This window comes from Chiroxiphia lanceolata, chromosome 1 (assembly GCF_009829145.1).
Source record: "Chiroxiphia lanceolata isolate bChiLan1 chromosome 1, bChiLan1.pri, whole genome shotgun sequence".
NCBI classification, from domain to species: domain Eukaryota; kingdom Metazoa; phylum Chordata; class Aves; order Passeriformes; family Pipridae; genus Chiroxiphia; species Chiroxiphia lanceolata.
Window position 1 is genome coordinate 22180249 of NC_045637.1, and position 23055 is coordinate 22203303.

The window sequence follows — 23055 nt, forward strand, 5'->3', positions numbered from 1 at the left end:
CCAACAGAAGTGAGAAGCTGATAATTTAATACCAGGTAAGAGCTGACAAGCAGAGCAAGGATCACTGTGAAAGAATTATGAAGTGTAGGGGCTAATTTAACATCACCAAAGAAGGGGAACCAACAGAGGGATGGACAAAAGGAGCAGTGTAGTTCAAGTGATAGAACATAAGAGATGCAGTCACATTCAGGATGGATATGAGCAATCTTAGTCTGCATTTATGATGCTCAGGTAAAAGAATACTCTAAGAATTGTGTGTTAAGATAAGCACTGTACAGACACCAACATCACTGTGCAGATGGAAAGGAAAAGGCTGAATACCAACACTTCCACAAAGTACATCACTGACAAAGGTTCATAATGTCTTTGGGGAAAGAAGAGAGAGAACACAAAGATAATTAAAACCCTGGTTTAATATGACAGGCACTTAAACATGAACAGATGCCCATAGACAGCCTGAGATTTTAGTTTGGACAGCTAAAGACAGACTTAGAGAGAATCCATTTGTCATCAGCAAAGTTATAGTAAACACCTCGACAGATAGAAAAGACTGGGATACTCAGGATATTAGGATATTAGAAGAGATTTGAAACTTGTTTAAGCAATCTCCAGTCAAATCTCATTATTCCAATATTCTTGTGTTTTCTCAAATCATTACATGTCAACATGCAGGTTTTTATGTTGAAAAAAATATTTATATAATGTTTTATCTATGTTAAGTGCTCTACAAAGTAATAGATCATCACACTGTGTACTTCGTTTGCTTTCACCCATCGACTGCAACTACCTCATTGTCTTTGAAGAGGATAAGCAAGTTTAGAGGTGCTTAAGGATACCTGCCATGTTCTTTTTCCTCACCTGTAATCCTTTGTACGCTAGTGCTCTTCTATAAAAAGCTTTAATATTAGAATCTTCTATCTGAAGAACATGATCACAATCCTGCTTAGCCTCTTCATATTTATACAGTTTCAAGTAACAGAGAGCTCTAACAGAAAAACAGAATACACTGCAATATAAGTAAATTCTACAGTGTTGTAGTGCTAACAGTATCTGACTCGTAAATGTTAATTACAATACTTCACACAATTCAGTCTCAACGTGGTATTTTTTTAAAGTACATCAAAATCATTAAGTATTAAGAACATCACTGGATGGATTTAGAGAGGGCAATTCCTGCAATAAAAGTCAAAATTCAAGTATAACTAATGCTCAAAGTTAGGCAGATATGCAAGTATTTTAAAAGCAGAGGCTATGTTAGGATAATATGACAGTATAGCGGTTAATGTAAAATGATAAATAAAATATAATAAATAACAATAAAATTATAGTATAGTCGTAATACAGATTATTTTAAGCCATTCTGGGTAAAAAAGTGCTCTAGACTAAATAAACAATACTGCTTTCTGCACCTAATTATTACTTGGAAGTCTCCTATTCAACTACTGATCTAATCAAATCCTTCTTAGTTTGTGAAAGCTGATAAGATTACAGCATAAAGAATTATACTACAGAATTAGGTCAACCCTTAAAATAATGCTGAGGTATGACTGTGTTCCTACTTTTATTTTCTCAGAATGTACATTTTCTCTGAATTATTACTCTTCATATTTGAGGTACTACTATTGCATGTTAAGTTTTTAATTCAAATCATGCCAGTATTCTCAAAAAATGCTGCACTATGCTATGCTAATTGTAAGTTTTACTATTGCTTATTCTATTTAGATAAAAGATTTTAAGATATATATCACTCACATGAATACTTCCTCCCCTTGGAAAATAATGCAGTTTAACAAAAAATCAGCTTTGTTATTAGAAATACTTATCAAGTGGGGAAAAAAATTCCTTTTTCACAACAGTTACTGACGGGATGTAAAATCTCTATTTGCAGTGAGAAAATATATCCCACAAAGCAGAGTTAGATTTTGGATCTTTACCTGTTAGTGTAGACCGTACATTCCTCAGCATTTAACTTCATGCATTCACTGTATTTATTTATAGCTTCGTCATATTCCCCCATTTTTACAAAATCATTCCCTTCATTTTTCAATCTCTTGAATTTCTCCATAGCTTCCTCACCTACATCACAAAGGGATCACAGTGTTACATAAGAAGGTCAGTTCATTAAGGGTAGCCGAATTATCTGTGCAGACTAAGAATAAAAGCCTGGCAACTGGAGTGTCATTATCAGTCTGCACATTGCCATTTCTGTCCCCTATCTCCCTGCTGCTCTAAGAAAGGGATAAACTACCATATCTACATTTGGCTCAACACATACTTCCCCATGCACCAGGGCGAAAATAATGGGAATGCAACAGACAGCTCTAAGCTTTCATCTTCTACCTACCCCTTCTAGAGGGTAGAGAGGGCCTACCTATCTCCACTGAGATATTAGTTTTACTTGCAATGGTGGAGATTTAATCGTCAGTATTAAAGACCTTCTAGATCTCTACCATCATACCAAGGTGGCCATAATTTGATCTGATGTTCCTCCTGCAAGTAACTATCACAATTACTATGCCAATAATGACAAACAAATCATTGCATTAGTCGGAGTTACATCAGTTATATTGTGTTAACAATTTATAAAAGATGCTTTGAGGAACTTGGAAACACCTAACTACACTTTTATCAATACTGTGTTACTCCATAATTGCCTTTCATTCTTAACTCCACATCATTTGTTTCATATGCTTTTGGGTTAGACTGTGATTTTTAGCTGTGTTTGTGGTGCAAAAATGGATCCTGACTGCGTTTCGTGTCTCTGTTGTGAGCAAACAGTAAGTACCAACACAGCTCTAAGTAAATCATAATCTACTTTTTGCACCTTGCTAAAGAGTATAAGCCCCTTGCCAAGCTTCAGGTTTTCAACACTGTATATAACCTGTCAATTTTAACCAATAATTAAACTCACTGAGTTCTTTTATAAAAACATGGTAGTCTCCTACGCCAGAAAACTTGAACTCGGCAAAAAATTAGGAAACTACAAGAAACGCACAACTAAATTATAACTCAAGTTGCACAACACACAAAACAAGACACAACTGTCACAAAGAAGTGTCAGCCAACAGCAAGTTTTAACTGCTGACTGAACATTGTTGCTGGCAGGCTTTCAGCACCAGCTACCACTGTCAGGTCTCACATGCAGCAGAGCCCTGAGAAGGCAACCAGAACCTTAGAGTCAGCCATCCTTCAGTGAAGAAAAGAGTTACACAGCCTTCATTTAACATTTCTAAAATCCAAGCCTAACCAAAGCCTGCTCTATTTGAAACAGATTGAGACAAGCACTTAGAGGACATTCAGTATTGCAACAATGCATTATGGACAGATAATCCCATCACTGTTACACATCTGGCCAACAGCCCAGTTATGCACCGCAGCCACCTCTGTGCTCATCAAGAGGAGAGTATCTTCAGCACTACTTTTGTTTATATTGAAATAAAGGGGAACCAATTAATACTTGAGTAAAAATATCATAGAGTTAAAGCTTTTGCAAAAAGAATGTTTAATGTCAATAAAATATGAACCAGAAAGGTTCCTTTATCTGATTTATTGAAGAAGAAAAATGGAAACTGCAATGAAGAGAAAAAAATCAGGAAGGAAGTTAGTTTCCTAGAGTTTAGCACTCAGTGATTATGTATAGACAAGTGCAGAACTGACATCTTTGAAAGATGACTCCTAAATGTCTTCTGTCAAAGTTGGATGTTTGTTTGGGTGGTGTTTTTGGGGGGGGGAAACTGTTTTATAACTATACTATGATGTCAGACATTTAACTATACCTGATGCTCATTATATGACTCAATATACTGCTGATGAGTATTTCTGCTGATTTTATATAATTTCAGAAATTACACGCTGCAAACTACATTATCTGGTTTAAAAAAATTATCATACCTGTGCTCCATAAAGCACATTAAACTCAATCATGTAAATGACAGTCATCTACTTCGGCTTTTCACAAAGGTCTCTGAAAAGTATTTTCTAAAGCAGTTTCTTTGACATTACTAAAACATATTCCATCTTTCAATTAAAATTATTTTCTTTTTCTTGTATACATATTTGCATTAGTTATACATACAATTCATTTCCAATTGTTCTTCTCTGTTGATGTCTATAGTACTTCCTGGCTTATTCTCTGAAGTGAAGTTTCCTCCATCCCACCTGTGCAACTGAGCAGCAACTGGAACAACTGGAATTGGTGGCAGTTTCTCCCTCCAACTGGGACCATCCTGATCTATTAAAGTCTTCGTTATTCTGAAAGAGAACAGCCCCACCAACATGACTTTTCATATATTTAACTCACATTTCAATAACTAACACCCTAATTAAATAATGCAATGTTCTAATTTTTCAAAAAACAACTGAACAATTATTCAGACTAATTTAAAAAAATATTTCCACATTTGTCAATGGTATTGCACTTATTTAAGGTTTAGACTTTTTCCACTTTTTAGAGTATTTATGCTGGCATTTAGAAGACAAGACCTGTTAATGTTTAAGCCAATGATTGATTCTGCAACTAAGCTCTAAATGCTTCCTACCACATCCAGTAAAGAAATATGAAAAAAATGGATGTATTTATTTTGTTTATTCTTCTCAGCTGTAGATTACAATATCCTCAAAGTGTCGTATCTAACTTTGCAAATGTCAAATGAAACAATAATTGTCTAAATAACCAGTGCAGGTCACAATGTAGCCTGCATTAAGTGGCATTTTAGAGCTTTATGGTCAGAAATTCATTAATCAATCACTCCTTACCCCGCATAAAAATATTTTCATTGTATATAAAAACTGTTCAGTCTTTCTTAAACCAACACATATATATAGGTCAACTATTTCAGTCCATGAGAGGCTCAATCCAAATTCCATTCAAGTGGGAGTTTCCCACTGCCATGCTACATTTTGAAGACCCAAGTTAACATAGTAAGTGAAGCCACATGAGACTTCATGGTTCCATTAGAAATTTTGTAATTTTTTTTAAAAAAACCCCAACAAGTTTAATCAATTATGAGAATAACAGTGAGATAAACATCATCTAATCTCAACATAAGCTTATGACCAGTTGAACTTGACTCTTAAGTCTAATATAGATTTTAACAGAGGAAAATTCTGAATTGAGTAGCAAAGAAAGTCACATTGATACTATGGCAAAGAAACTTAAAATTTTTTATATCAGGTGCATTTCCATCTAACACAGATGTAAAAAACATACTACCTGAATATAGCTATCTCATGCAATTTCCTCACTAATATTAAAGGAGTTGAGACAACTGGAATGAAACTTGCTTTTAGTAAGAGGAAATGCATAAATATATCCCTACACGTTAGAGTTTTCCGTATTTCTAACTGTGAAAAGCAAATAATAAAATACTCAAGAGGAAATTAAAATACACAAAGTAGGAAATCCATTGATGTTCACAAAGCTAGGAAAATGCCACTAATTAAAAGCATGCTTGAAATGCAATTTCCAGTTATTTGTCACACACCATTAAAAGAAACAGTCCTTCCAATTTATCTAAAAAGTCACGTCAGGAACCAATAAAAGACACAATTCAACATCATCTAATAAACAAGATAAGCAAATAACTGTTTATACTGGTTTGTACTTACACTCAAATTATTTCCTTTTAATTGCAAAATGATCAGGTAAAGGCTTGATACTAAAAGTCTACATGTTTTTTACATGAGTATTAAAGATATGCATTTGATTCTAAGGTTTTTCGAAAGTCTGCTTAGATATTATTTTACCACAGAGAGAGAAGCCTTAACATGGTTCAACAAACCCACCCTCAGACACAAGTAGGATGATGAGTTTTTCCTATCAGCTTCCTACAGCATCATCATCCAACTTCCCAGAGGAACTTAAAAACCAAGAAATCCTCCAATATAAGCAGGCTGTTAAGACCTGATATTCTTAATACTAAAAAAAAAAAAAAAATTAAATTACATTTTGGTGTTGTCCCTTTAAGTTAAAAGGCAGCACAGTAACTGTAATGTTTTATTAAAATTCGGTTTTAGGAAGGTCTCTTACTTTGGAAATTAAAACGAATACTTTGGTAAACAGTTTCAGTTGAATTCATAAATGATGGAATATTAAAGAAAAATTATAGCAGAAGTTCAATTACGCAGGAGGTCTATGCTTTAGAAACTAACAATTTGCAAGCAAAAATCAATTACCAGCAGAAGAGAAGAAGGAAGAAGCAGCTGAAATAAGGTGATGGGTTGCCAGGGAGGAAAGAGTAATGAGCAGTGAAGCTAAAAACATAAGGAAGGCCTAGAGAGGAGAAAAGGAAGAGTGTTAAGGGGAAAAAGGGAGATAAGCTTATTAGTTAGCAAGTTACAAGTCAAGGAGAAATATTAAAAGAATATCTGCAGATAAAATAAGCCAACAAGATTTTTAAGAAGTGTAATAATCACATAAATACCAGGAAAAGCAATTATCTCACCAATCCAAGTGCTCCATTATCACCATAGATACAGGAGATTAGTAACTATTCATTGTGTTATCAAAAACAGTAACTGTAAGAGCAGATGATAAAGCGTCATGATCTTCTCTGGCCAAATAAGCAGAATTTAAAGAAAGATATTATGGACTTTTTAATGAAGTAATAGTGCAAGTGTTCATGGCCTTGCCTTAAATAGAAAAAAAAGGTACTAGATTCCATTGTTAAAAGTCTCATGTTTGTGTGTTCCTGCTCAACGATTAATGGCTGTTCTGCTTTCACATATGCTTTTTTTTTTGTCCATTAAAAGAAAAAAGGAAAGAAAAGGGAATGGAAAAATCCTATAATTCATACACTTATGTACTTACTCTATGTTAATAAGAACACAATTACAATAGTGTATATACTCTGATTTTACACTATTAAAATATAATTATACAAATTCAAACCTCTCTTGGCAGCAAGAATTAATGCTGGAAGATTAATACTTAAGTCAAAGATAATATTCAATTATGTTTTTTACACCTCTGCAGAATACTGAACGATTCATGCTTAACATAAATCTTCAACTGCCACAGAAACACTGTTAATATGAAAAGTAAACAGAAATGTCAGAGAAAAAGTATGGACCTTAGAGTATTATTTTATATGGTACAAAATACAAGTTAGGAAAGACAAGTGGAAGCACTAGTTAAAAAAACCCCCAACTTTAAAATATTACATTTTTAAAAAACAGAAAGTTACCTACTGCTGGCAGAGGAAAACTGTGAAATTATGGGAAAACAACTAAATGAAAGAGTCAGTCCTCTAATATACTAATTGTGATGACAACTATGAGGGATACAGAACAGAGGGAGCATGTAAAACAAACAAATTTAAGGTCTACTTTTCTATTTTAACTCATACAAGAAAATTTGTAAGTGGAGTTACCTATTAGCACTATCATTTGCTGCTTGGATGCTGCTGTCTATTTGTAGGACTGTTTTATAATCAATGTATGCCTGTCGATACCGCTCCATTGACTCATTTGCCATTGCTCGTCGTAGAAGAGGCTTAAGGGAAAATGGCTGAAGCTCCAGAGCTCTGGAGAAAACAACAGAAAAGTGCAGGATTGAAACAGAGTAACTGAAATAATAATAATAAAAATATTTTATAATATACGCAATTATACATAACTTTGTGATTTCAGATGGGCTTTCCAGTAACATAACTAAGGAAAATGGGACTAAGTGGTTCACCCTAAATTCATTAATACCCTAAATTACATGCAGTTTTGAAATGGTTAGTGTTTTTACTACACCTTACTCTACTCTATCTGGAAAACTGCATTTATCACCGAGATATGATTAATGTAATGGCAGTTACTTAAGTGTAAAAGCTATTTTCTTAAGACATGCCTAGATCTATGAGGGTTTTAAGTATATGGTGCTTTCACTTACATAACTTTCGATTCTTCTTCCTTACAGGAAAGTATGCACATAAAAAATACAGTCAGTAAGACAGGAATGTACACCTGTCTTTCTTTGCTTTTTAGGTTTTTGCCTGTCTTGTGTCTGTTTAGTCTTCTGATTGTCTGCCTGGTGAACACAGAGTTCAACACTGTGCCATCAGAAGTCCTCCCAAACACCATGTGCTTTTCCAGCAACATGAAGAAGCAGTCCACAAAGGCTTTATTTCTTAAAGACTACTTTTTTTTCAATCAATGATTCTTGCTGAAGAGAAAGAAGGATCAGCTTTGAAATACTGCAATTAAGATGAGTCTAGACAATTAGATTTCATAGAGTCATAAAGTAATTCAGGTTGAGATGTCCCTGGTCCAACCCAGGCCTGGTCAACTCCCAAGATCAGACAAAGTTGCTCAGGGCTTGACCCAGCTGGGCCTTGAAAACCTGCAAAACATCTCTGGGCAATCTGTTGCAATGCCCCACACTGTTCATGGAGAGGTTTCTCCTAATACACAGACCCAAACCTTGTGTGATTCTATTTTTGTCTGTTGCCTCTTGTCCTCCCACAACACCGACAGAAAGAGCCAGGATCCATCTGTGGATAATCTCCTCACAGGAACTGGCAGGCTGCTCCTAGAACACCTGGAAGCCATTCTCCTCTAAGCTGAACAAACCCAGCTCCCTCAGCCTCTACTCTTCAGGGAATACTCCAGAGTCCACAATCTGCTCTGTGACACATCACTGAACTCACTCCAGGTGATCACTGTCTTTGTTGTACTGAGGAAGCTGAAAACCAGAAGTTATCAAAGTGTTGTCTAACAAGTGCTGACTACAAGGGGATAATCACCTCTCTCAATCCACTGGCTGTGCTCCTGTTTTTAAGTGCAAGGAGGCTGCTGGCCTTCTCTGCTGTAAATTGGCTTTGCATCATTACTCCTTCTAAAGCTAGAGAAACTATGATTTCTAGAAAAAACATTTCAAATTTCACATAAATACTTCAAATGTTCCATTTCTTTTATGCTGCTACAACTGCGCACAACATCACAGCCCCTACAAAATGTCTGCAAAAATGCCTGACGTTCTGTAACTCGGAAGAATATTAACACAATTTCAAATTTCTAACCTCAAGAATGAAGGAAAAAACAACCATAAATAAATTCAGTGGAAGACAACACTGCCTGAAGAATAGTGGGAATGGAAAACTACATATTCAGGGTAGAGTGCAAAGATGATACAGCCAGGGACCAAACCACACAATAGTACTGAAGAAATTAACATCAGTACATGGGAGCCTTCTTTCACTCTTTGTAAGAAGAATCAAAGGCACACCAAACCACAGTCTTGAGACAAGAGATCCAACACAGGGGTTTTTACACAATTCTAAGCCCCAAATAGCTAAAATTCAATAAAAGATAAATTTTAAATAATTATTTTCATATCACAAGTATCAGCACTACACAATTTTTTACTTTGAAATCAAGTAACGTATTTGTAGATCTTTCTTTATGTTGTGTTGCCTAGGGAAGATTTGTTTGACATTGTCTAATTTACACGTTTGTAGTTTTGCATTCCTGCTTCCCAGTCTCTAAATTATTTCTACCACTAAGCATCAGAGGTACCTGTGTATTCAGAAAATAAGCATGACAGTAAGGACACTATCATTAAGTAGTAAGAAAATAAGCTCCCAGTTGGTAAAAATACAAAACCCAAAACCATTTCAGCTGAAGTCTCACACACATCAGACCTCCTGGATAGAAAAATGTGATGGTTCTTGTTTTATTGACTGGCTGACTGTAGTCCTGCATGTTTTAACAAAATATTGCTAACAAGTCTTTTTTTCAGAAAACTTTTTTGTCAGGTAGAATATATACAGTAAGTTAAATATTTTGTTACTACAAAATAACATGCTTATTTTATTTCTAGTTTTGGAAGTTTTTAGCAGCTGAGTTGTGCTGCACAAAAACTCAACTGATTAATTAATATGATTTCTAATTGCTTTGGGATACTTTTTTGCACCTTAAGCCTCAGCATTACTAACTCAATCTATGAAAATGTTTAAAAAATATATATCAGAAATACAGTAATAATTGAGTGGAAGGTAATGTCTGGAAGTTATTGAAAGTATCTGATCTTTTCTAACTCCTGTATCCTTAAGAGCCAGAATAAGCAGAAAGGACTTCAGCTCAATTCCTGAACAGCCATAATTAGTGTTTATGACTATTTAAAGTGTATATTAAAAAACCCCAAATCAAAACAACAAACCAAACACAGAGGACACACACGTATACACCATACACATGCTTGAAAGCAATTTCCAACTCTGTGATAAGTGTATGTAAAAGCTTTGTTAAGCCAGATACGTTATTGCAGAACACCATCGTAAACCCGCTTTTACATTAAAAATTTTAATCCTGCTACACATCTCTATGTACACAAGAAGCTTAAAAACTGCCCTTACACAGCAAGACAGTAAGTTAAAAGTTACTCCTTCCCTAGGTTCCATGTGACTGATAACTGACAAAGATATCTGTCTTTTAGACAGGGAATCAGACCTTATTGATATTGTTCTGAGTCAAACTGCAATAGTAATATATCAGTTAAACGTTTGATCATCAGGAATGTTGCTCTACATGGGAGGTTTCAATTTACCTGTTACAATCCTGAACGCAGTCACTGCAGTTCCCTTCTTTGAGGTAACATGCTGCTCTGTTTGAGTACAAGATACTTAAATCATCTGGACTTTGTTCTCCTAAAAGAAGTTACAATTAAAATCAAAGACCATTACTAAAATGACACTCAAGAATTAAAGACTTGCCTGCTCCAAGTTGCACAGCAATGATGCAGTTTGCTGACACTGCAAAGCTGTAAGGAGCTTTTCTTTATCATGTCACCTAGAACACGTAATTATTCGAACATAAATAAATGCCAACAGCTCTGCCTCAAGGAAATTAAAACATTACTTTTATTCCTATATTTTCTGTCACATGAATTGCTGTCTACTGAAATGAGAATTTACTACACAGTAACTCGTGCCAAAAATCAGCAACAGAATAATTTAGTTCATCGGTAGTTCCTTTAAATCATCTAAACAGTCCTGGATTTAAGTATAAGATATTACACTCACCTAGACCAATGACATATTCAATTGCTTCCGAGTATTTGAGCACAGCTTCTCCAAACTGTCCACTCTTAAATAACTCGTTTCCTTCACTTTTTAGTTTTGCTGCAATAGGAGGAAGTGAAGTAGAACTGGCACCACTAGCCCACTGAGACCCTGCGGTATACCATCTGGAGCTCCCAGACTCAGAGCTGTCACTCTTCTGATCGCTGTGTAAATAGCCATTAACTTCACCTTCATGGTCTGACAAATGCTTTCCTGGCTTCTTCTTCGGCGTGTCTTTTTTTAATCCGCTCTCAGTGGGCTCCTTCTGCTTCTGCTTCTCTCTGTCCTCCGCCTTACCGCCGCCTCCTTTGCTACGGAACTTTCTGTGCGCGTTGCCCATCGCGGGCTCCCCCGCCGCCGCCTCCGCCGCCACTGGCACAGCGGTTCCTGCAAGGAAGTTAATGAGCAGGGCTGGAGCTTGCATCATCGGAACGAACTATCGTCCTGCCAACGGGGGGGGGCTGCCAAAGGACAGGGGGCCAAGTCCTGCAGGCATCCTAACGCTACCAAGATTTATCTGCTTCAGAAAACACTTCCAAGGACACAGGAAAATTCCTACTTACAAGTAATTTACAATTGTTATTGAGAAGGTGTTACTATGAAATGTCACTTCTCCTTGCTGGGCACATGGGAACCCCTGTCCTGTAGTGTCAGAATGGTAGAGTTCACCTTGAAATTAACTCTTTACATACTGGCTGTTACAACACGGATACTTCGATTTTCCATGACCAAATCAAAATGCTTGCATGCTAAAATTAGATCACACAGCTAACAAACCAGTTACACTGTACACTTCAAAACTCTCCACAAATACAACATACAACTGGGGAGATAAAAGCTTCTAAATCCTTCTTGTGGAGTTTTCATTTAAACATCATGTCAAAACCCCTCTTATAGGTACTTCTGATCGTTCAACTTGCACTATTATTTATTACCAATTTAATTAGGAAAAATTACAGAACAAGGGTATCAGATAACATCTCCATTTTCCTTATTCACCTGAATCCCTACCAGATTATTATCACAGCATTCAAATAGAGATTTCTGCAGAGTGCCTGACTCTTGATATTAGTACTCACAGAAAGGCAACTCCGTGTTGTGGTACTATTAAGATGCTGGGGTTTCACCTTCCCTTAACTTGAAATATTTATCTATCCAACAGAAGTTTTTCATGCCTTGGAGTGATACTTCCAGTTGACTCAAACAAAACATCTGAAGTTGACTCAACATGGGTGAATTTCAGGTTGTTACAAACGAATTTATTTTTTTAATGAGCAAAATGTTACTGAAATCAAACTGAACAGGATGGGAAAGCATAAAAATTTTAAAAACAATAAATTCTCTAGTGTCTAACAGAAAAAAGCTCCAACTGCCCCTTCCCTAGCTGTGGAATCTGTTTTGAAATACCATGTGGGTACAATAATACGATAAATACCCACAAAGACATTTTTATAAAACTTAATTATTTATACATACATTCAACAAAACAGAAAAAAAATTAAATGTCACAGACAAACAGATAATAGGGCAAGTTTTTAGAAAACACAGTGAAACACTCTCAAAAAGCATCCCAACTGCTAGAGAAAAAGAAAAACCAAGGGAGGCAGATAAAATGTGATGTGAATGTCATTAATGTGACCATCACTTCCTGAATAGAGGAGAAAACCTCCTGAAGATGAAGTGCACAGAACCAGTCCTGAATTAAACTGGAAACATAGCATTTGGAGTGCCCTGGAAAATAGGAATACTCACAGGTACCTTGTTTAGTTGGTGGGTAATACTAATTGCCTAAATATTTCTGTACTGAGTAAACAACATGCACAAAACTTTCAGTTTCAGTGTTTATAACATAAACAAAGTTCTTGTATTGGTCTCTACAGAGAAATGTATTTGTGAAAGCAGTATTCTGGGCTAAAAAAAAAATCAGCACTTATGAACTTCTCTTAAAAAAAAAAAATCTAGATGCATTATAAATTCCAAAGAAAATTTAAGGTATTGAGAAGTATGGGCAGAATTTTGATCAGAATGACAACAAATAAAATCTAGAAATAATTTTAATTTATATTACTACTACAGTAAGAAACTTAAAATGGAAAGACCATCATAAACCTAAAAAAAAACAAACCTACTGAATACTCCAAAAGGAATATTTGCAGTTTGGGGTTTGTTTAATGGATGCCATTTTCTTTCATTTAAAATTAATTTCCAGCTACAAAAAGTATTTATCCTCCAGAAGCATGGCACGAGAACAACAGTGGCAGAATGAAAAACAATGTATCTAAGTTCAGTTCACAGTGAATTCACCTATTATGAAGCCCGTAAACATTTTCAGCTCTTTCATCCACTCTGGACTACCTACATACAAAGGCAACTGGAATGTTCTAAATCTCTATAGATGAACTTCTAAAATTTTAAAATATTTTTTCTTCATTTGCCACACACTGTCAGCAAGTATCTCTTTTGTATTATGTGTTCTTGGTTTAGGTTACTGAGATTGTACCTGGATTTTTCTGAACCAGAAAATAAAACAAACTTCTCAAATAACTCTGATCTCTCCTTAGGAGCAGTCTCTGTTTATATAAATGAAAAATGACTGACACTGTAATTGAGGGGTTTTCTCAACTTCAGGATATGCATTGCAAATGCAATGCTAGTGTGCATTTTCAATATTGTTTGTTTTAACATGTACAAAATTTTCATATTGCAAGCTTGCAATAGAGCCTAAAAGCAAGAGGCTGGGCCCCACTGTGTTACACACTGCACAAATGAATTATAAATAAGGGTTCCTTCTTTAGAGAGATTACAATTTTAAAAAAAACCCAAACCAACAATACTAAATGAACAAACACACTGGAAAGAGGATCATGGAATACAGTGGTAGAGAAGAGCAGAAAGCAATACCAGGAATGCCAAAAATACAACAGCAAGCACAACTGAACACTGGAGTAGTTAATTGTCTCCTATCAAACACACTTTGCTTCTCAACAAATCAAAAACTTCAAAATGAAAATCTAAGACCTTACTCACTGTAAGGCCGTGAAACTTAAACACAGTAGCTCTTCAGAGCTAAAGAAAACAAAAAATATTTTGATTTTTTCCCCCAATCTCTAAACTGTAAGGTTAGTAAGAATGCATTAGGCTTACCAACTAGAATGTGAAATAAATGTGATGTCCTAATTAGAACAACTGGGACCAGTTCATCACTGGATGGGTGTAACCCAAAACTGTGTATTCTATAGCCTTCCATGCCATTTCCCAGAAACTGTTATCAATGAACCATTTACACCATCTGCCCAGAGCAGCCTGACTCCTCAGGCTATAAACTGGGTGTTTAGAGGCCTGCGAATAGGAGGGTGCTCTTGTCCTCACACCCATTAAGGAACCCCCCCGCCCTGAGGGAGGTACTGAGCATTCCTGCCTGAACTGGAGAATATATGATCTTGGAGTCTTGGGACTTTTTAACCACTTGTGGGATCCAGAGGAAGACTGCAGATCGCTCTCAACCAGACTGCAACCACCATTCTCGACTGGACTGCAACAGCACTCTCACCAACAGGTTTTCCCCTCTCTTTTTACTTTGGACTCAGGGGGCCCAATGAACACCACTCTGTTCATGCCTCAGGGTGCTGGGTTATATATTTGGGTTTTGTGGGTTAAAACCAATTGTTTGTCTGTATAATCGTACTTATTTTATTATTTTATTATATTGTTATTCTGATTTATAATCTCTCTTTTGAGTTGAGTTGATTTCCCCTGCTGGTTTACCTTTAAACTAGCACATGTGATTACATCACAGGACTATATGGACTACTGGACTGCCAGTGACTGCATGACCAGATGTATAGAGAAGACATACAAGATGTTTAGTCTACCTACTGCTGTTAGGTTCACAGAACATTTTTATTCATTAACTGAACTAAATTCATATTTGTTTCCAGTTGCACAAGAAAAAACAGAGTAATCTATGACAATGCTTGCCACTTAAATCTCAAGAACAGTCAAGTATTTCACATGAACACATATGCCACTGACATCAGTTGACAGTCCTCCCTATGTTTAAAAGCCTAACCTTTCATCAACAGAATGGGAGTCTTCCTATGGAGCTAGAAGGCACATAGTCATCTGAATGTTCCCAATAGAAAGCAACCCCAAATTAACTGATATTTAGGCTAGGGACACGATCCATCCTTTCTTCCAGGGTTACAGCTGAGGAGACTTAGTGGACACCAACTGATTTTGAAAAATGTATTTTCCTTCAACTTGTGTGCAAATAATGCATCATTATATCACACACATACAGTCTAACATTCATGATTAAGCTGGAAAACCCACAGACTGATTTAATTTCAAGACCAAGAACTACATAGGCACAGAAAACATAGAAGTCACTGCCGTCGTGTCTCATTACCCTTTCATTAAAAACAAAAAAAATACTAATAGTTTTCAAAACAAACAACAACAAAAATTACAGACCACTTGATCATTTTTACATCCTTTGATCCAATCAAGGGAATAAAAATGCAGAATCAAAATGTGACATGGGAATGCAGGAGCGCTGTGTGAGAGAAGGATCTAAGAAACACAAAATATTCTTTAACACCAAAAAATATCCGTTACTGGGTCCACATCAAAGGACAGGTATAAAATTACACAGGGTGCAGGGAAGTAGGTGATTTATAGCAACATGTTCCCTCTCTCTCTGTTATACCCATTACAAAAAGAATTCCAAAGATGTGTAATAAAACTGGATTCTAGATTCACACTTGGATCTACTTTACGTAGTGAGTGTAATTCTAGTCTTCAAACAGGCAAAATTCTTTGAAAGCAAATATGGATGAATAAACACTGCAATGTCAAAAGTAATGTTTTTCCTCAGGTTAAAATAAAATAGGAAATGATATGACATTACCTTTATCTCCACCACTTCTTTCACATTCTTCTGCATTTTCCCCTCCTTCTTCATCACATTCTGAATCCTCTATCTCTTGAATAAGTATTCTTTTTCCTTTGCCTTGAACCTCAGATACAGGCTTTAAACCTTTCAGTTTCTCTTCAATCTCCAGCAGATTTTTCTAGAACAGAGAAAAAAAAACAGGAATAGCAGAAGCCTTTTTTATTTTGTATATAAATTATTATTTATATACAGCAAATACGTTCTATTAAATAATCCGCGTGAGATCCTGAAGAACTATCAAGATGTTACCAATATAAAAAGATAGTAAATAAATGTGAATTTCCCAAGAGTTGGTATCAAAATCAAGATTAACACTCAATTTCTGTCTCTCTCAGAAGATATCACAGAAATAAATAAGCATTTTTCTTGAATTAACTGCTTAAGCAAAAAAAAAAAAAGTTGAAAGAAAAAAAAGATCTACTGTTCTGGTATCTGGCATGATCTACTAAGAAGACACATGTAGAAAACAGGCTCTCTAAAAAATCTCCAAAATAGCCTAAAGTCAAAAATCAAAATTTATGCTATGGTGAATCTGATGTCTGATGTAACTGATAAAACCAGAACCAAGAGACGACCATGTCTTGACAGTGTAGCAGAAGGTCACTGCTGAATAATGAAAGGCTTTGCTCTTCTTGTAAGAGCTACAATTAGATGATCAAACAGCTTCTCATTCCATAACATTTTTTATTACTCAAAAAACCCCAATTTTAACTGCACTTAGAATCATAGAATCGTCAAGGTTGGAAGAGACCTTTAAGATCATAAAGTCCAACCATCAACCTGCACTGTCACCGTAACCCTTAAACTCCTAAACCACTTTACACTTTCAGAGCAGAGTAAGATACATCCAACATTATGCACTATTCTGAATCTAACTCAATGGTGTGCAAGGAAGTGCCATCTCAGTACTCCCTGTCTCAAGACAAAAATAAGAACAGCATCAAGCAAAGATTCACATGGACAAAGTACCTTGAAGAAATCCAGTTACTGACAACCAATTTACTTTTCTGTTAGGGATTCTGGACATAAACATACACTCTCTATATGTTCCATACACTCATATTGAGCTCAAGAGGGTTTTGAGGATCCTCCAAGCAAAGAGCAACTTGAAAAAAATGCCCTGCTAAGCACTTGTCATTTCTAGATGTGCCAGCCAAGGCATAATAGCTGGCACAGATAAGGACAAAGTACAGATATCTGCTCTGAGCTACAAAAGCACTGCTCATCAAAGGAACTAATGCATTTAGATCTCTGGAAAGAGTGTACTCAAAATAAGTATTTATGTCTGGTATTGAAAGAAGTCTCAGCACAGCCTGTTTGATAAAACTCTTCACAAAGACTGTTGTGGAGTTTTTCATCACAGACTCATGAGCTATGTAGTGATTCACTCTTGTAAACAGAAAAAAAAATCCCAAATCTCTTTTAGAAACTCAAATCTCAAGACAGATGTAATTCCTTGGTTAATGTGAAACTCAGGAACTATTCTGGAGAGGAATTTATCTCCAAGAACACCCTAGAAGGTATAAATGCTGTGTGTGAATTTGACACAACAGACTTGTACCTCTCTCACTGATTCAAGCAATAGCAGTGACCAAGTAACTCCATGGAAAGAAGCAGCAATCAGCAGCTGCTGGCAGCTTACACTATGCCACCAACAAGAACTGGACAGAATTCAGGTGATGAGACAATTCAACAGTATTCAGAAGTCATAAGCAAAAAAAGTGTGGGGGGGGATCAGTATGATGGAGTCATAAATAACAGAAAAAGAGAGTTAACTACCAAAACTGTCCAGTACCGAAGATGCTCAGGACATGTAGAGTCCCAGTGCAAGGACTGTGTTCTAACCCGCAAAACACCCCCAAGATACCAACGAACAGACACAAAGTCAATCCTCTCCTAAACAGCTGAAGTAATAGCACAAGGATCACATCCTGACCTTGATTTTCAAAGAAAGCATCTGGCTTTCTTAGATGCAAAATTAGCTACAAAGGGTCCAGATTTATCAGAAGGTATCAACGGTTTTTCATTCTAGCCTGGAGGTGAGAGATGGGGATCATGCTGAAGCGAGGACAGAACCCAGGTCCTCTCCTTTTGTGTTGACTTTACCACTACAACAATAGAAGCTTGGCATCTCTGTTGAATTTTTCTTTTGATTATGTGTCAAACTTAAATGCACCTATCCCAATGGATCTTTTTGAGAGAAATTTCCAAATAATTTTTATCAGCTAAGACACTAATACTGAAAGCATATTCAACAGCAAATTTTTAGGCACCTAAATTATCTAAATCAATTTCTCACAATTAAGTTGTGAACAGAAGATCTGATCACAAGTACCTAATGTCCACCACCTGTGCTCTTGGGAAACTGATCAATGGCACAGCAGCTTGAGTGGGTCCTGAAAACTCATATTCAAATGAAAGAACATAAACTCTACTCACTTTATGCTACGACTGCAAACAATCTCTTTCTAGCCATATTCAACTCACTGATCTCTACCTTAGCTATAGGGTTTTCTGGTTCAACACTCAACACTTTATTCAGATCCTCTATGGCTGTTTGATAATTCTGCAGCTGACTGTGTACAGTGGCACGGCGCAGCAGAGCTACAAAGGAACAAAGTGTATTAGTTATGTATTTAAAGCACAAAGTGGCTAAAAGTACACTATTTTTTCTAGATATATTAAGTGTCTATATGGTTTTTTAAATTTCGCATTTACTTCATAATGACTCTACATTCGTAATAACTGTTCTCTTGATAATTTTTAATAATGCAATTTCACATGACATGTTTTCAGATAGCAATTATGAATTCTGAAGCATCTTTTCATATTATTAAATTTTTTTCCCTACACCCATGCAAATACAGGTAGCTACATTCAAGTCCTTGCCTTCACAAAGGATTAAATCAGCAACTTTCATTGTTTTCACGTTGCTTTTAAGTTAATTAATATTTCAGTGTGGGCATTATGGAAGTAATTTGCTGCACGAATACAAGAGGGCTTATAGCCATTATATAACAAACAAGAGTTAACCCCATGCTACCATATAAGAATACTCATTACAGATCAACAGGATGAACTGCACAAAACGTCCCTAACTCCCCAAAAAAATGTTGAAATTACTTTTAGGAGCTACACTGTTTCCTTAATTATACTTGGACCTAATCTAAAGCTCAGTTAAGTCAACTAACAACATGAATGGGTATATACCATCTTATTTGATAGAGAAAAAATAGTACAAAGAAGGGCAACTTTATGTTCTACTTTACCTTTTATGTTGCTGGGTTCCATATCTAGTACCTTCTCACAATCCTGCAAAGCACTGTCCCAGTCCTGAAGTTTGATTTCTGCTTGAGCTTTGTTGTTATATGCAGCTGCAGTCGGTATTACTGATATACTCCTAAAAAAAAGGGAATATTAACCATGGTGAGCTGATAATTCAAAAACCTGAATGTAGAAACTCTTCACTACTAAAAGCTGAAAACAGTATTATAACAATATTAATACTGATATTCTAACCACAGTAGTGGTTAGAAACTCCCTCCTGTGAAACCAGAGGCAACCATCCACCACCTAGTTTACTGTCTTCAGAGACCTATTGCTTGCCAGGGCTTAGACCTGAGATGTTGCACAGAAGATGCCATGGCTCATCTGTCACTTAAACTATGCCCTCTTCCTGCCATCATGTAGGCTGCAAAAAAACCGTAAAATGAAACCTTTGAGAGTGTCAAGAGTAACCACAGAACTCTGCAGGTTATGGTGAAGAGCTTGGGGGGTGAGGGGCACCAGTGGCCTTCTCCTTGATCTTGCTTGTAAAGGGGGAAGACTCCAGCAGCACTGGGTGCTAAGATGCACATGACAAAGGGGTGGATGAGAATGTTTGCCAACACCCTTGCTAACTCAGCAAGGACAACCCTAAATTGAGTGGGCAATAGCAAAGTGGTGGGGGTACAGCCCACTGGCATACTCACACTTCCCTTATAAAAAAAGCATGACTGAGGAGGGACAAGATCAAGTGTTTGTACACAAATGCACAATGCATAGGGAACATGGGGAACAAAAAAAGAATAAAAGGTTGTCTCAGTGGGATAAGAGAGATGGTGGGATAAGCTGTGCACTCAAATTCATTCACCTTGGACTTCTCTGCTTTTGAAACAAATACAACAGAGGTCCTGTAGCAACAACCTCTACTTACATAAAGCCAAAGTTTAAATGTAGTCCACTGAGCACTAAATAAGATGAGCACTCTTTTAAGGTCTTATCTTTATTAATCTTATGTTCACACACTTTTTTTTCTGGACTGTTACTAATTACAGTGTTATGATGAAGCCGCAAACAATGATTTTTTTAATCTCCTAAGAATAGATTATAGAAGCAATTGTACTTATTCACACTTGAGACAATCCTACCAATGAGACAATCCTACCAAAACATTTAATTACAATTAATTTAGTTTCTCAACACATTGCTTATCCTTTTGTTTTTGTAAATATGCCCTTGAATCTCAACTGTTTTGAAAAATCTGAAGAAGTCTGTGACACCTGTAGACTGCATTTCATCACTAGCCATGTCTCTTCCTGATAAATAAAAATTAATATCAGTGTGCAACAGCACTTTAAGTATTTTTCTGTCAAATCTTTTTTTCCCTTTTGAAAATAATCTAATTGTCATTAGTTACTTCAATTACATTGCTCTAAACATAATATTCACAAGTACCAGTCATTAAAATATAAGAACACAAGAGTATTTACTCACCGAGTGTAATATGTCACTGCTTCCATATAATCACCAATGGCAAAGGCTTCATTGCCCTTTTCTTTTTCACGAGTAGCAACAAAGATTTTCTCTCTCTTTGTCATTCCTAGCAAAAAATATTTCTACATAACAACAACTAACAACTTGTGCAGATGTAATCAAAACACCGTCAGCTAAATTACTTTGAATGTCATAATCTGCATATTGTTTTTAAAAAGCACGTGGCTTACTAAAAGACAAATTTGTATTTTATTTTTTGTAGTAAAACCTAAATTCTTCTGATAGGCATACAATTTAGAGTGCTAGCTGAAAGCGGTTGGCTAACCTCTACCATTCGTTTATAATACCAGATGTATGCTTTACTTCTTTACCTAGAGCTCTCAACCTAAACACAATATAAACATTCTAAATGATTATTAACATCAAGACTAGAATTTTTTTGAATATGGCTTCAAGCTCAGTTGATGATCTAACAATTTCCAACATATCTAGAGGTCGAAAAATAAAGACATTAACTATATGATATACCTCTTCAACTTGTATTCACGCTCTACAACACATTATTACAATTAAAGACAAATTATGTTTCTAAGACATTACCAGTGGTGTCTATTGTATTTTTGATAATAGGCAGACTTGGCCTATTGAAGAATCTTGATTTTGAGTTACTTTCTTCACAGCTTTCATCAATTTTCGAACATTCCTTTTCCACATCGAACCTTAAATTAACAAAAATGACAAATTCAATAATGCTGCATAGCAAGACTCCTTGACTAACAGAAAGTCATATTATATTTCCATTATAAACCAAAAGAAAAGGAATAGAGCGTTCAATTATGTCTGACTAGTCAGGAAAAAGATGTTTAGCCTTAAGTCCCTCCTTTGTGGTGTACTTTCTGTGCTTCTGTTTATACATTACCTCCTCTCTTCCTCCTCAGAAAAATCTCTGCCTCACCTCCTCACTATCTCCCCAAAAAAGATAAAATTTAAGAATTAGTATCATCAGGCTCAATCCCAGCCCCATCAAACATCTCTATTAACCTTTGCCAAAATACCTAAGAAACAGCTTCAAAGCAATTTCTCTCAGTAAAACTGAGAGAAATTTCAAAGTAGTCTCAGACACTTCCAAAGCTACTCTGAAGCAGCTTTTAAAAACAGTGTTTAGGAATTTATATAAGGAAATATTGCTGCCATAGTCCTATAAAACAAATATGGTAATAACAAAATCCTACGCTAACTAGAAACACTACGCTTGATGTTTTTTTGTGTAGGGCTTAATGAAAAATAGCATTTTCTTTTCACAATGATCTTGACAATACAAATAATTTCTATCTGAAATAGAGATACCCTTTTGAAAATTTATCCAAATCAAAATCTTTTCAGGTAAGGCTAACTGTACTTCATTTTGAATCTGATCTTTTGCTAGTTTACTTTTACCTTTTTATTATAAATTAACCACATTTCAAGTAAATGTTCTTAAAATAAGAAGTTAAACGTTTTGTTCAGAAATTGCCTCAAGAATTACTTGAAAGTTTTGAAATTATCCACAAAATGTTTTGAAAACATGATATGCTTCAAATTGGAAAATTTCTTTCAAACAACTTCTGTTTCCGTATACTCGTAATCTAAAATAAATACATTATAGGGGAAAATTCACAAACTGTAGTATTATCAGCATGCTAAAGCACTTAAAGATTGTGTATATAAAACTGCAAACAAAATCCACAAACGATTACTTTGGAAATTTGGATTACAGTGGAAAGAGGGATGAAAGAATAAATTGTTGCAGAAGTTATTCTGATAATCTATTTTCTTTGTCCACATTTTAGGAGGAAGGCCCGGTACACACATGAAAATAACTGATATGCACAACTGTTTGTAAGAACAACATCTTATGCAGAACAGGGTTTTTGTAGGCATTTTGGGGTAGAGTTTCATTACCCAACCTCCTCAGTACCTAGATTTAGCTCCCCATCTATAGCACTGGAAACTTGTGCCTCCTCACTCTGATTCTACAGCATCATATTCCAGATTTCAGGAACTCGAGAAACACTTCTACCATGCAAAACAGAGAATTATGTGCTTTCCCCCCTCTGTGTTCAACAGTTTAGCTATCAATCTGTCATATAACTTGGGATGGTAATACACCACCACTATATGATGCAGAGAGCGTCTTTATATCAGGGCTCCATCCACTCTCAAAACAGCTACTGTCTAAACTTCCATTATGTGTAATTGCATCTGAGTAAACTGATGCACCTGCCTGAAGCTCATTCTTTGAGGTCAGTAGGGTTCAGT

General features: G+C 35.9%; 1 protein-coding gene across 3 annotated transcripts in view; it reads right to left on the reverse strand.

Annotated features, from left to right (window-relative positions):
- SPAG1 (sperm associated antigen 1) overlaps positions 1-23055 on the reverse strand; it is a 41838-nt gene that overhangs the window by 11131 nt on the left and 7652 nt on the right. For all 3 annotated transcript variants that reach the window (XM_032689012.1, XM_032688996.1, XM_032689002.1), the window contains exons 6-16: positions 21358-21476; positions 20758-20863; positions 19272-19402; positions 18500-18606; positions 15958-16120; positions 11010-11435; positions 10535-10634; positions 7371-7523; positions 4076-4251; positions 1935-2076; positions 859-985 (exon numbers count right to left, since the gene is read on the reverse strand). In XM_032689012.1, the coding sequence (XP_032544903.1) occupies positions 859-985; positions 1935-2076; positions 4076-4251; positions 7371-7523; positions 10535-10634; positions 11010-11435; positions 15958-16120; positions 18500-18606; positions 19272-19402; positions 20758-20863; positions 21358-21476 (1750 nt within the window). The remainder of the gene's footprint in view (positions 1-858; positions 986-1934; positions 2077-4075; positions 4252-7370; positions 7524-10534; positions 10635-11009; positions 11436-15957; positions 16121-18499; positions 18607-19271; positions 19403-20757; positions 20864-21357; positions 21477-23055) is intronic.